Below are 15,697 nucleotides of genomic sequence, written 5' to 3' on the forward strand. Positions count from 1 at the left end.
CATGGTGAACAGTATTCCTTCGGACAAAGCCTCCTTTTCTCCAATCAGTTCATGACTCTCTTCACGTGTGTTCCTCTCCTCCCCACTCTCTTGCTCTGTGTCTCCGTTCCCTTGCCTTTCAATCACTTGGTGGTCCGTGTCCTCCCTTTCATTCTCCTCGATGTTCCGGTTAATTCCCTCCACTTCCTCCGGGAAAGTTTCCCTTTCTCTTTTTTGCGTGTAATAATACAAGAAGAATGATGTTGCTGTCGTCGCCACCACTGTGACACCGACGACTAACACTGTTTTCATGTCATTCAGAGTTGAAGTGTCAGTGTTTAAGCTGTCACTACAGATGCAACTATTACTAATAATAAGTCATAAGTGCAGGCACAGGTATATACAGTATATATTCAAACTCTCCCAAGTTGGTGCATCGCAGCTGCAAGCTGATTGGACAGAGTATTTTGGATTGGTTGTTTGATATGGTAGTAGACCTCAAAGTCTGTACTGTACATGCCATCAGGGGTGTCGCACCAAATTCTGGGCCCTGGGTACAAGGATTCACTGCGGGCCCCCCATGAATGTTCTTCATAGGGGGAGGGGGTTTAACCCATTTAGACTGGGAACGCATTATTACGCATTATTTTGTGCTTTAACTATTGAAAACTAGCAGATATACAAGCTCACAGCATGGCACCGAGTGTCGTGCTGCAAGCTTGTAGATCTGCTATTTTTGAAAAAAATCATGAAAAGTCTGAATATTTCAAATCCTTCTAAGGTTTTTTGAAAAACCTATGTTTCTATGTCAGTGGTGCTCAAACTTTTACATGTCAACGACCCCCAAAATGATATGTATTTGGCCACGGACCCCCATCTCAAAATATTTAGTTCAGGGACCCCCAGAAGCTAAATTTGAGTTACAAATGTTTGCTTAAAAAAATACATAATTATATTCAAAGATTTGCACACATTGCTCAAAAATGCACTTTTCAAAAATAGCAGATCTACAAGCTAGCAGCGCGGCACAGACTGTGAGCTTGTAGATCTGCTATTTTTCAATAGTTAAAGTATAAAATAATTAAGGCCCCTCCACCTTAGGCCCTAGTAACTCAGTCACACTCACAGCTAGTAGATCTGCTATTTTCACAATTGTTTTTGTAATTTCTTACTTAATTTTTTTCCTTTTGGAAATGTTAAAAATGTCAATACAGCAATTGATTGATATTAAAAACAAAATATACTTTGTAATTTGAACTTTTGAATACTTACTTGAGTAAGCCTATAGGCCTAATAGCCTACTGTTTTCAAATACAGCAGCATTTGCAAGAATAATTTATTATTCTGGCTGCATTGACATGTCGAGGGCCTCTGGTCTGGTGCAGTCATATTAAAAGTTAATAGAAATGATCTTGCATTGCATCATCCAACAACATTGTTGTTAAAGACATTATGAGTGTGGGGCGTGGAACATGTCATAATTCAGATGTTTAATACATTGACATAGGATATGACAATGCAGTCATTGTCAATGGAGAAGTTAGCTGCAGCTCACTAAATGTATCCATGAATAGAACAAGATACGGGATCTCTCTTTCTTTCTTGAACTGCCAGCCAGGTTAACAAAGAATGTGTTGGAAGAATCAAGTCTATTCACTGCGGTCGGACAATCCGACATAAAGAAAAGGAAAGGATTTCCCTTATTGCCTTGGAGGAGGGGAGGATGCACGATGATGATGATGATGGGGAGGATGTAAGCGGGGAGGATGTGAGGAGAATGGGGGGGGGGGGTCATCCTTAGTGCGCATGTGCAGTAGCCAGAAAGCAACACACAACGATATTAGGATGACAATCAGTGATTTATAATCTGCAGGTGAGGAGAAGAGATGATGCTCTTCTAGCAGATAATCTTTGTAGAAGTCGTTCGTCTGTTTGCAGTCGGGGATCGAGGGAATAATAAAGAGCGCACAGCTGGACGGTTTTCGCGCGGTGGATACAATTGGGATTACATCCTGAAGGATATATAAGGGCACGCCTAAAATACTACATTCATGTTTTCTGCTTGAGCATCCCGTGCTTTAGGAAACCTTTCATAGATTTTAGGAGGTAAGAAAACGCTGGATCTTAGCCTTTTCGTTGTGTTATACTCATCTTGCACTGATCGTCTGCTGCTGGGCTGTACGCCAATGGTGAATAATTTCAGTGGTGTAAAGTAACTAAGTACATTTACTCAAGTACTGTACTTGATTACAGTTTTGAGGTATTTGTACTTTGGAGTATTTCCAATTGTCAGTACTTTACTTATAGGCCAGCTAGCCTACATCTGGGATCCAATTATTGTACTTTTACTACACTATATTTATTTGAAAACTTTAGTTAGTTACTTTGCATATAATTATAGGCTATTATAAAACATGCATTAACCACTTAAGCCCTATTTTATACCTAGGCCATTTAAAAATAGCCGATGCGACGCAATTGTGAGCTAATTGCCTTGATCTGCTCTTTTCAAACATTTTGTACTTTTGCTTTTGGTGCTTCAAGTATACATTTTGATGCCAATACTTTAGTACTTTTACTCTAGTACATTTTGAATTCCAGACTTCTCCTGCCTTTTAACAGAGTAGGCTATTTCTGTATCGCAGTATTGATACTTTTACATAAGTAAAACATGTGGGTACTTTTTCCACCACTGGACTGGTGAATGATGTTTCTGAATGGGAACAGCCAAATCCTTGGATAAAGAAAATCTACATAATGGCAAGGCTGCGACCGGTGGTCCACCATAGCTGTATCTGCTGCTAACTGTGATGAATCACAATCATATCCTATCAAATTATGCCTTAAATCACCGGACAATTCAAGAGAGCCGAGTATTTTACTGTTGCATAAATACAGCACAATAAATAAAGCCACCGCTAAGGTTCTGATTAAACAAAAACAACCCCACCTCTCCTCCGGTCCTCCCTCTCTCTGTCTCCCCTCGCTCGCACTGCCGCTATTTATGGGATGATGAACCCGGCATCACATTGCCGGAGAATGGCAGTAGGCTACCTATATAGCACCAGATAACCTCTGTATTTACGCACGTATAACATTTAAATGTAAACAACACTTAAGTCACGATCCAGTATTTGTGGAGATGCGAAACCTGGTGCAAAACCCCACCCGCCATGGTTTGAACATCATAGTGCCGCCCCACCACTGTTTTCTAGATGGCATGAATGTTCGATAAAGGTGGTGAGAATATGTTGCAGCAAGCCTGGTGTTTTTATTTTTAATGGACAGGCAGGATTATCCTGGGGGGCAATGATGTGCTGTGATGTTGCATCTGGCTGGTTAACACCTATAGGGCTATTCTTGAGCAATGTAGTTGTTGTTCAGTGTCCACATCCTGTCTTGGAGGCAGTGGACACATTGACATGTATGGCTATTGCCCACCATATCTTGCATGCACATGTAGGCCTACAGTAGGATTTATTAAGAAGAATTAAGAGAACCTACACCCCAAATGCCTGGTGGAGAGGATGATGTGGACTGCCATTTAGTTTCAAGTAAAGTGATGCTGCCATAACAATGACAGTGTCTGCCTGTCCTGCTGTTAAATAATGGTGATGTGCATTAAAGGGGCACCGTTTTTAGTATCGATAGACCCACAGCCTGGATAAACGTCTACAGTCGTCTGTTTTGGGCATTAATGGCAGCATATCCAGTTGCCATTACATTGCTCTTGTGCCAGTTTGTGCCTGGACTCATAGACAGTAGGCTACTAGGCTATGTTGTTTTTTCCACTGGTAGCATGGTGATGGTGCAAGGTATAGGCTCAGACAGTCCTTCATCATGTACCACAGGGAGGAAAGTAGGTCAGCAGCAGCATCATGGTTAGGGTTATGCATGAGACAGGGGGGCTGTTCATCTTGTCAAATGTCTGCTAGGTGTGGAGGGAGAGCATATGAATCAGTGCTACCCTAAATGGATGATGGAACACGCTGTTCTGGTCAGATCCTACTGCTCTCTCTGCAAGCCAAGCTCTGTGCAGTGTGCAGTACTAGTAACACAGTCTGTGTGATCATAATGGTTGGTGCATTAGAAGAATACACCCTGCCGCTCGCTGTACTATAGCTTAGCAAAGCCAATGCCTCAAATATGATTATATGTTTTTTTCACCCTTCTTTTTGGAGCTGTGTGAAGCACAGGCTCCCTATACGTGGCCGTGTGGGTCTGTCTGTGTGTCTGTCTGTGTGTCTGTCTGTCTGTGTGTCTGTATGTAGCCTGAACTTCCTAAACTTCGGCACGCTACTAGTCCCACAGTTTTGCCACCACACACTCGCGCCATATGTCAAATCGACCGGCTTACTCGGGAATGGTGGGCTAGTAACTTGCTAAGAGAAAGGTTCAATCGTTTAATTGATATTAATTTATTAGTGAATTAATTTTCCCCATTGACTTATAATGGGAATCGCAAAAACTCACATTCAATTATTTGTCTCTCGCAAACCATAGGGGCTAGAGTTTCAAGACTTGGAGAGGAGGTTCATAATGATTTCAAGGATTAAATAAAAAATAATTGTGTCATTTGGCCGCATGGTGGCGCCATAACACCCCACTTTACGTTTTGGCCTGTAACTCTTGAACCGTAGGTCGGAAAATTAAAAATATTTTTTCCCTGGATTCCTTGGGTCATGACGCATCTCCCCATATAGGCCACGCCCATTTGCGCCATGATAGATTTTCCGCCATCTTGAATTTTCTCCAAAACACACTTTTTGCTCCTTTTCCTACATATTTTCTTCAAATGTCACAAAAATCGGTACACATGATCCACACACACACACACACACACACACACACACACACACACACACACACACACACACACACACACACACACAGCTTCACTTCACACGGGTGTGATTTTTAAATATTTTTCTGTTTGTTTGACCAAATCATTGATTTCATTGTTCTGGTTCTTTTTAAGGGCTGTGTGTGTGTGTGTGTGTGTGTGTGTGTGTGTGTGTGTGTGTGTGTGTGTGTGTGTGTGTGTGTGTGTGTGTGTGTGTGTGCGTGTGTACACACGCACTGGTTGTGTTTCTGGTCCATGCCAACATTTTATCAATTGTATACCAAAGCTAAATAATACAGTAGTGTAAGCCATGGGTCTTCAACAGGGGGTCCTCCAAATATTTGTGTGATGGGAAAAAAAAAGTTTGTCCTTTTTTCTATGCATGCACTTGAACCCTAGTGTCCATATTCTGAGAACTTTAGCCAAAAATAGCAGATCTACAAGCTCACAACGCCTCGCAAGAGCTTGTAGATCGGCTATTTTCGGCAAAAAGGTTTGGTGTTGAGGGGAAAAAGAGCAGGCTAAGTACAGAGTGAAAGGTCAAGTTTATTAAGTATTGACGGTTCAAGTGGTTAAATATCTGAAAACACAAATTGACATGAATCCAAAATACACTGATGATTGTGCTGTCAAACGATGAAACTGTGGAATCTATGAAAAGGTCTTGGGGTCCCTGCTTCATCTCTCTCTCAGCTAAGGGGTCCGTGGCCTGAAAACGTTGAAGACCCCTGCTGTAAGCCTTGTGGTTCTCAACTCAAGCGGTGTGCCTCAGCAAACCGTTCGAGATTTGGTGACAACTGACAACCACACGTTATTATTGCAATACCGTATATATTCAACTATACCAGTACCACTCTAATCGTGAGACGCAGTGGAAGAACTTGTTGAGAATTTAGGATATTTTTTGTTCTAACTGTGGCTGAGAGAAACACCAGATTCAAAGCTGTTTCAAAACAACTTGCTGTGTGTGTGTGTGTGTGTGTGCGTGCGTGTGTGCGTGCGTGCGTGTGTCTTGTCTGTCTTGCCTCGTCTGTCTGTGGCTGGCTGGCTGGCCGGCTGTCTGTCCTGAGCTGATCTCGCAAACAACTGGACCGATAACTTTGTATGCACAGTTTGCACACTGCCAGTAGGCCACATAAGTAACTCTACTGTTGACGTATGTTTTATACTCTTTGAAATGTTTAACTTCAATAGGATTGTTATTTTTATTTAGTCATACTGTAAGTTATCCTGATGTATGTTTTGCTATGAAATTGTCCCTCCACTTTGACACCATCCTGCATTCTGTTGGATGCTATGTTAAATGGAGAAGGATGAACGTTGATGCCTCACTGGTTAAGCTTACACTTTACAGCATGTTTACTGAAGATTCAGGAGTGGACAACATAAGTGTGGTGAAACAGAGACAATTTTTATCAGGTTGTGTTATGTTCTTGAATGAGCTTAGCTATTTACCTTGAATTATCCATGTTACCTTAGCCTGCCCTATAGTGTTATATGCTCTTCTTCTTTCTGCAGATATGTTGAGGCGAGTTGTGCGAGCGAGTAAGTTCCGCCATGTCTTTGGTCAAGCCGTGAAGAATGACCAGTGCTATGATGACATTCGTGTCTCCCGTGTGACGTGGGACAGTTCCTTCTGTGCAGTCAACCCTAAGTTTGTTGCCATCATCATAGAGGCTAGTGGTGGTGGAGCCTTCCTTGTTCTTCCATTACAAAAGGTGAGTGTGGTGCCCCCTATTTTTTTAATATTTTGAAAGTATAAAATGATTAAATAAGTAAGTAATGTTTTTATACGTTTGTTTTTTGTTATATCTGCCCTATTCAAGGTAGTCTAAAAGGCAACCAGAAATGTATGTTCCAATGTTCAATGCCAAAAACGCAATTAAATCGTTAATCGCAAGTATTTGTATGATACTTAATCGTCAAGTAAGATGTCATGAGTGACCAGCACTATTTGTGTGTATGCCTAGTCCACAGCGTGCTCCTTGTCGGCAGTCACTTTGTCTTTCCAATCCAAATACCACCATAAAACATTTCCTTGATGTTTTTGAGGTCACACCTGGTCCTGGATAATGCTTGGAACCATGGCGCTTTCTCAGAAAGTGGAAGGAAGAGGAACGGCTGTAAATTCGGCACAAATACTTAATTTATGCTCAGTAATTCAATGGTGTTGCATGCCTGAAAAGAGCCGATCTACAGGCTTACAATGTGACGTGATGCAACGCTTTGTGACTGTGAGGTTGTAGGTTTGCTATTTTCTGAGCACAACGCTGTCATAGGGCAAAGTATAAATCGGGCTTAAGGCCTACTGTACGTATATGTACAGTATGCGGCCTGTGTTTCAGTCTGACCTAGCTTGAGACCCAGTAGAAATGGGAAATAGGTGAAGTAGCTTTGTCTCATAATTTATTGATTCAGTGGACAGCACAGCTCACTGCTTGATGTTGCTCACTTGCTACTGTTGCTGATGTCATCTTGACAGAACAGGATGGATGGAAGTGTCACAAATTCAAACAAGTGGAGTTTTAAAAGTCATCATTCAATTCCATGTCCTTGATATTTATTTTAGCCAACATAATAAATGCCACTATGTATTGTAGCCTCACATTCATCCAATTCAATCAATGTTGTGCATCGATCAGCATCCCAATGTCATTAAATTAATGATTAAACTGGTAATAATGTGCCACGATAGTTGTACATTATAATGTATTATTAGCACCCTGAGATTCCCTGTCTATGAAAAGTGTAATACATAGACTGGGAGCACTTGAAAAAAGTTTTTTACTGAAAAGCTTTGGGAACTCCACTAAAGAATTATGGTATACTGAACGTGAAAAATGATTGTCAACTGCATTTTCCAAATAAAAATAAAATAATTAATATAGAAAAAATGCAATACAAATACGATGTATTATTATTAACTTTCATTTCCATACTCATCATAGCCCATAGTCCTCCTAACCACTACTCTAACAATGCTTTTTTTCTGTTGCCCAGACTGGTCGTATAGACAAGACCTATCCCACTGTGTGTGGTCATAAAGGCCCGGTGCTGGACATCGACTGGTGTCCTCATAATGACCTGGTCATTGCTAGTGGCTCAGAGGACTGCACAGTTATGGTAAGGGTACAATTCATTTTTTTAAGTTACCACAAGCATTTCAGAGCATTGTCTCTGTATTTGTTGGTTCATATTTTAGATAAGAAAGGATGAGTTGTAAAATGTTTTCATTTACTGCTTTCTATTGTTTTAACGATTTTAGTATTTTGATTTCAGTGGGTGGGGAACCTTTGGTTCTGCATTTTATCAATCTAGTTTTGTATTATTCATGTATTAGTACAGATGATACAGAGTTGTATACCACCGAAACAATGCTCTCTCCATGGATACACACACACACACACACACACACACACACACACACACACACACACACACACACACACACACACACACACACACACACTCTCTCTCTCTCCATGACACAGCACAAGATTCTCTGTAGTCAAAGCAGGATAGTGCCCAAGGCATTCACTCCAATTAGCAAGTCAAAATCTCGAGGCACACCTGAATCCATAGTAATAGCAGATCAACAAGCTCACATCATCATGACTCGTTCTGAGCTTGAGTTGATTATTTGAATACTTTTTGAACATTTGTGGAAAAATAATAATAATATAATGAGCAACATCTTCTTGCAAGTATAATTCAGGATTAACTCACTAATCACATGCAGCATTATATGGTGAGTAGGGATGGATTTCGGACACTGCCATAGTATTCTATTTTGAGATGCTGTACAGTGACAGCCAGGAACAATACATTTAACTTGGACTAATTTACTGGTCATTTTATGCTGACACAAGTTTTTTATTGTCATGTGGACACACAATGGCAACACTGCAGACAATCTGGTTATTTTACTATAAGGTTTCCTCAACAGCATTAATACTAGATGGCTCCAATTTTACCTTCAACTTCAAATGAGATCCGACTTGCTTCTGGCGAGGCTACAGCCTAGATTCTATTAACCTTGTTCCAGGGCAGCTCATCCTTGTATCAGTGTCGAAATGGGATGGGAGTTTCAGTTTCTGAAGGATGTATTGCGCAGCTGAACTGCAAAAAGGGCACAAATGTGGACCACAATGGAAACGGGTCTCCAGGACATTTTACTTAATGTCCACTTTGTATGATAAGTCCCTCTGTATGCTGAAACGAAATAAAACATGTTTGACCGTGAGGGACCTAGCACGGTCAGCTCTTTTTAATTATCTGTATAACCTTTTCTGTTTCAGGTTTGGCAAATTCCTGAGAAGGGCTTGACTCTTCCCCTTTCAGAACCTGTGGTGGTGTTGGAGGGCCACTCTAAGAGGGTTGGCATTGTGGCCTGGCATCCTACAGCTCACAATGTCCTCCTCAGTGCAGGTAACAACAACTGTGGGAAAGAGGCACGGCACACAGGGGTGTCGCACCAAATTCTGGGCCCTGGGTACAAGGATTCACTATGGGCCCACCATGAATGTTCTTCATAGGGGAGGGGGTTTAATCCATTTAGACTGGGAACGCATTATTTTGTGCTTTAATATTTAAAAGAAATATAAATAAATCTTTCTACGGTTTTTTGAAAAACATATGTTTCTAAATTATGTCAGTGGTGCTCAAACTTATTCGTGTGAAGGACCCCCAAATTGATATGTATTTGGCCACGGACCCCCATGTTAAAATATTGAGTTCCAGGGACCCACCAGAAGCAAAATCTGAGTAAAAAAATACATATATTCAAAGATTTGCAAACATTTTCATGACTTTTCAAAAATGGCAGATCTACAAGCTTGCAGAGATTGTATATCTGCTATTTTTCAATAGCTTAAGTATAAAATAATTAAGGCCCCTCCACCTTGGGCCCTAGTAACTTTTGCCCCCCCTTGTGACGCCCCTGACGGCACACAGCACTGTTATAGTATGATGACACTGTGAAAGCATGGATCTGTGCCGGGCCATGAACTTACGCACTGAACTGAGAGTCTCATCAAGGCATTGTCAGTACACTCAATTGAATTATGTATATTGACAAAACATCCCATAAATCAGTCTGCAATTAAGTTTGGCCTCGGGCCAGTTTTGTTCTAAGCCATTAGATTGCGTGACAGAATCAAAGGCTAATTTAAGAAATTGATATGTATCTATTTATTTACTGCAACTCTGCCACCGTGTAAGACATATACTGTACATTGTTGGAGATGCAGAACATTTATAAAATAAACCTATAATATAAAGTTAAATAGGTTGTATAGCCTAATCAGAGAGAGAGGCAGACAGACAGACCTTTATTGATCCCACAGGGAAAGTTCAGTTGCCCTCACGCATGTACTGAAATTGTCATTGACAAGCCACTTGTTTATTGTAGAAGCAAGCATCTCTGCATTTGTCTGCTGTCCACAATTATTAACTAGAAATGCACTCTGTTGACATCACCACTAGCATCACCAGGAATACTGGTCCCTCATTGCCTGTTAATGATGACGTTGCCAGAGATGCTGGTCCCTGATTGGGCTACGTACGGTCTTAAACAAGAGAGGACACCGACATGCATACATACATACATACATACATACATACATACATACATACATACATACATACAGTACATACATACCCAGCCGATCGCAGTACTTGCGCACTTTACTTGCGCAAGTAACAAGTAGACTGCACTCTGTCGAGGTGCCAACTTGTACCTTGTGTACTCATGGTCATATATGGCCTACTTGTGCGCCAGCAGAATGTGCAAGTAATGCGATCGGTGCTGTCTGTATATATGTGGGTGTGCAAGTTGGCACTCTGTCAAGGTGCCAACTTGCGCCTTGTTATTTATATCAGGTCGAACTTGTTGATGGTGACGTCACCAAGAACGGTGCTCCCTCATTGGCTAAGGGCAGCCGTAAACACAGACAGATGCCGCCGGAAACAGACGGCACCGAACGCAGTACTTTCGCGCTCTGCTGGCGCAAGTAATCATTTGAACCTCATCATATTCACTAATGGACTGACTGACCGTAGTCTAAACACACACAAGTTTAAGTATGATATACTGTACTGTAGCCTATAAATTGAACTGTCGGGCCTATATGAACAAAAAGGTGTACAAGTATGCAATATGCAATCAGACAGTGTGACTTGTCTGTCCATTTAGGATGTGACAACCAAGTCGTCATCTGGAATGTGGGCACGGGACTTCCCATGATCAACCTGGAGGACATGCACCCCGATGTTATCTTTAGTGTCAGCTGGAGCCGCAATGGCAGCCTCCTCTGCACTGCCTGTAAGGACAAGAAGCTCCGCGTTATTGACCCCCGTAAGGGAAAGATTGTGGTGGTAAGTCAGAACTTTGTGGTGGACTGACCAAATTCACAACACATGGACCCCTCCCCGCCTGTTTGACATAAGAACACAATGGTCCGTGTGTGAATTAGTTTGTCAATTATACTCTCTCACTATTAAAAGCAGACTCTGCAAATCCTGAAAATCAGCCAGTCTGACTCTGACATGTATGTATTGTTTGTTTGTTTTTTCATCAGGAGAAGGATAAAGCCCACGAAGGAGCTCGGCCAATGAGAGCCATCTTCCTAGCGGATGGAAACATCTTCACCACTGGCTTCAGCCGCATGAGTGAACGCCAGCTAGCCCTGTGGAACCCGGTAAGTCATCTTACTAAATCTCATTCCATATACCACCATTCAGATTGACACACTGGCACATGTGCAACCATCACACACTATTTTAATTCTGTTTGCAGCAAAACATGGATGAGCCCATATCCGTTCAGGAGATGGACAGTAGTAATGGAGTTCTGTTGCCCTTCTATGACGCAGACACCAATGTTGTGTATCTATGTGGGAAGGTGAGCAAGATTTCATACAATCAGGACTTTGATCAATTTGTGCCACTGTCCACCACAATTACAATCGTCATTGTATTATTTTAGGGTGACAGTAGCATCCGATACTTTGAGATCACCGATGAAGCACCATATGTCCACTTCCTCAACACCTTTTCCAGCAAGGAGCCCCAGAGGGGTATGGGATACATGCCCAAGAGAGGCCTGGATGCCAGCAAATGTGAAATTGCAAGGTACTCTCAATCACAGAAATTCATGTTTTTTACCAATGGGGGGCAGTCATGTTGTGTCTGTTTGGTCAACACTTCTACTGTGAATTCTAGAGCTACCACCATAATTAATCAAACATTGTTAGGGTTCCCAATGTGTCTTGGACTCTTTTGCAGACAAGAAATTACTAATATCCTGGAAGATATTTTATGTGTATAACAAAAGTGACACAGTCACCAATTTTCACTTTTGTTTTACAGATCTGATTAAATTAAAGGTTTTGGAAAGGTAATCATACGCAGCAATTGGTTGGGGTAGAGATGCGCGGATAATAATAATAATAATAAAATATATATTATAATTTTATATTTAAAGCTATACTGTGTAAGTTGCTCAACTAGTGGTCAGTAGCGGTATTGCTTTTTTCGGCCGTTTTTCGGCCGGAGTCGTCGCGGACCACCGCCGCGGACCACCGGAGCGGCGCCAGCAAACCACCGCGACCGATAGTAATCCGTGGAGGGGTAGAACGCATGGTAGAACGTAATTTTCTGGCCAGGATTTGTGGATTAAGAGGTTAAAATCCTTCACCATGGTAAACACTGTAGCCAAGCGGAGGCGCTTCCTGGAGACCAGAGCAGATAAGCTGTGATTGGCCGGTAGTGTACCATGTGTGCATGATCGGCGATGTGATTGGGCAACGTATACACAACGTATACAGATGATGCAGATTACGTCATTTTGGCGCGAAATCCCGCCCCTGTCACTGCTAAGAAGAAAACATATAAAGAGAAGGCTTCAGAAGCTGAAAATAACGGAGTGGGTGTTCTAAAACTTTAGCGATTTAACAGTTAGGACAATTTTAAGATTTGTTTTATAAAAAAAGTTACATGGTACAACTTTAATTATGCAGATATCTAATTGGGTGCATCTGCAAAGCTAAACAGGAGCTTGTGAAATTGTTTGTCACTTAGCCAGTAGCATGTTCCTTGCCCCTTGAAACCTGTAATACCTCAAGTAGACTAATGCGTGACCACGCTGACGACAGTCTGATTCGTTCACTGAGGTGATTCAATTGTGAATCAGCTGAGATGTGATTACATTTTAACTATTAACTTGTTCAATCGTCAGCTTGCCACACGGTTGTCAAGATGGATAATTACAGTCAGTTTTTCCCAATTAGTTCAAAGAGACAATCTAATGAAAATAATGCTGCTGTGTACTTTAGCTACTGTGCATGCAGTGGTCGAAAGTAAGTTAACTAAGTTTACTTAAGTTTTTAAAAATGTTGAGGTATTTGTACTTTACTTGAGTATTTCCAATTTCCAATACTTTGACTTCTACTCCACTACATCTTGGATCCAAATATTTTACTTTTTACTCCACTAGATTTTTTTTTTGATTTTTTTTAGTTACTAGTTACTTTGTAGATTATTTACATACATTAACCACTTCAACCCTATATACATTTTGGCATTTTGAAAATCGACCATCTACAAGCCATCTACGGCTTGTGTCACAATCTCACAATGTAATGCACTGTGAAATTGTAGATGGTTTTTGATTATAGTGGTTAACAAAGTTAAGTAGAGCGGGAGTGACTTATTGTCGGTATCAGTATATTACTTTGCTATAGAAGTATCTAAATAAGGCCTCCTCAAAAAGTAGCAATCATTGATGGAACAACGTTATTGTTTGTGTCTTTCCATAAGGTTTTATAAACTACATGAACGAAAGTGTGAACCAATCATCATGACGGTCCCACGTAAGGTAAGTCTGCTGTTACTAGTTCATGGTATCAAGTTTGATTTATAATAAGTTCCATATTTGTAAGTCTAATCTTTACCCGTGCCTTCTCTTGTGCTTGCACACCCAGTCGGATCTCTTCCAAGATGATCTGTATCCGGACACAGCAGGTCCAGACGCAGCCCTGGAAGCAGAGGAGTGGTTTGCGGGAAAGAATGGAGACCCCATCCTTATTTCACTCAAGGATGGCTTTGTTTCTGGAAAGAACCGTGACCTTAGGGTGGTTCATAAGTCAAATGTCCTGGAGAACAAGCAAGTCACAAAACCTGAGAGCCCTCCTGTTGCCCAGAAGAAAGCCCCATCACAGCCCTCAATAGTGAGTGTTTAACCTTCTTCTCAGTTTTGCTTGTTAGTTAGTTGCTGTCCTAGTTCCTGTTACCACAGGAAATAAGATGGCAACAGTTATTGTTGCTATCCTAGTTTCTGTGTAATCTAATGTGTAATGAAAAACAACGAGTCAAGTGTGGGTAATTAACCACGTCCAGGGGAGTCCCATTAGTAGGGAGATTTACAGTATGTTAAATACCTAGTCAATACACTTCATAATAACATTGTATTTTTAAATTAAAAAAAGATTACTGCTCAGATGTAATATAAACTGCTGCAAGATCTTTTGAAGTGATGTTGGTGGCTATTTATTATGCTGTCTTGTATGTTATATACCAGATTTTTAAAATAATGTCAATCTTGCCCTTATGCCACAAATAAAAAATTGCAACCGTGGAGACGAAGGGTTCAAATCTGCTGTGGCGCATCCGGCTTGGGCAGGCGTTAAAACAAAGACATTGGCTGTGTTTGCAGGAGGGATGCCAGACTGGGAGAGTTTTTTTTGTCAAGGGAACGTGTCAGCAGGGATGTTGAACTATAAGGAATAGGGGGTTCCTCCGCATTCGTAAGTCCTCCCAGTGAGGCTCCTCACTGGCAGGTGAAAAGAAGCGGAAATTCTGTGCGTTTCAGAGGAGGCATGTACTGTAGTTTCAATCCCATCCCTACGACCAAGACCAACCAGTAGGGGTCAGCTTTGACAAGATTACACAAGTGTGTGTGTAGTGGGGAAATCAGGGAATTATACAACAATAATAACAACTGAATTGGGGGAATTTGGCACGTGAAAAAGGTCTCACTGCACAGCACTGCCTATATTAATTTAGAAATGACTGTTTTGTTTCTGCTTTCTATCAGAAAATGGAAGATAAACTGGAGGAGGTACTGCGAGAGTTCAAATCACTCAGGGACCGTGTCATCCTTCAAGACCGCAGAATCGCCAGGCTGGAAGAGCAAGTTGCCAAGGTTGCCATGTAAAAACCGCCCCATCTCAGGACTGTTCATTTGTTTGGGAGAGTATCTAGAGGACGGGGCCAGTCACTGCCAAATTGATAAATTCGGCTTCATCATTACGTTTGGCATCTTCGCCCTGAGGATGTCGAGCATACATTCCAAGAGGTATTTTGTTTTTACTCATGAATTCTCATCCTACTTCACACTTTGACCTAAAATGCAGAAAGAGAAACTCCTGCAATTTGTGTCCACATTTTACTGGGGATGAGCACATTTGAATAACCGATGAAAACGTCTTACTTTTTGTGTGTGTGTGTGTGTGTGTGAAGTTGTGGTAAAGACCATTCTTATGTAAAGTTTGCATTTACTCCTCAACACTTGTATGTAGCCATCAGTATTGCCATATTTCTTTCTTTTTTTGTGTGTTGCCAAATTTGAAGTGTGTGTGAATGCGTTTTTGGGTGTATGGGGTGGTGGGTCTTTGCTTTTTTGCATTTTTGCATTCCAGTTATAGTGTAATAGAATGATTTAGTCAAACAGAATTTTCTAAAAAAAAAAAGGAAAAAATGTAAAAAAAAGAAGAATAAATTGCTGTCATACATCTGTTACAAAGCCATTGTTCTTTTAAACCATTTCAGCAGTTAATTTTAGTGTCATGCACACAGGATATCTTAACTTCAGATTCA

At 41.2% G+C, this 15,697-nt stretch overlaps 1 protein-coding gene across 1 annotated transcript; it reads left to right on the top strand.

The window, feature by feature from the left end:
• Positions 1-1,972: 1,972 nt before the first annotated feature.
• LOC308299382 (coronin-1C-A-like) lies at positions 1,973-15,035 on the top strand (the record flags this gene model as incomplete). Its single annotated transcript, XM_080743154.1, has 11 exons — positions 1,973-2,085; positions 6,341-6,540; positions 7,823-7,945; positions 9,121-9,250; positions 11,016-11,197; positions 11,401-11,520; positions 11,619-11,723; positions 11,808-11,953; positions 13,640-13,697; positions 13,804-14,049; positions 14,916-15,035. Exons 2-11 carry the CDS (start codon positions 6,343-6,345, stop codon positions 15,033-15,035), a joined length of 1,428 nt encoding a protein of 475 aa, XP_080599280.1. The 5' UTR covers positions 1,973-2,085; positions 6,341-6,342.
• Positions 15,036-15,697: the final 662 nt, after the last annotated feature.

This window comes from Nannobrachium achirus, assembly GCF_963921795.1.
Source record: "Nannobrachium achirus genome assembly, chromosome: 15".
Lineage (NCBI taxonomy): Eukaryota > Metazoa > Chordata > Actinopteri > Myctophiformes > Myctophidae > Nannobrachium > Nannobrachium achirus.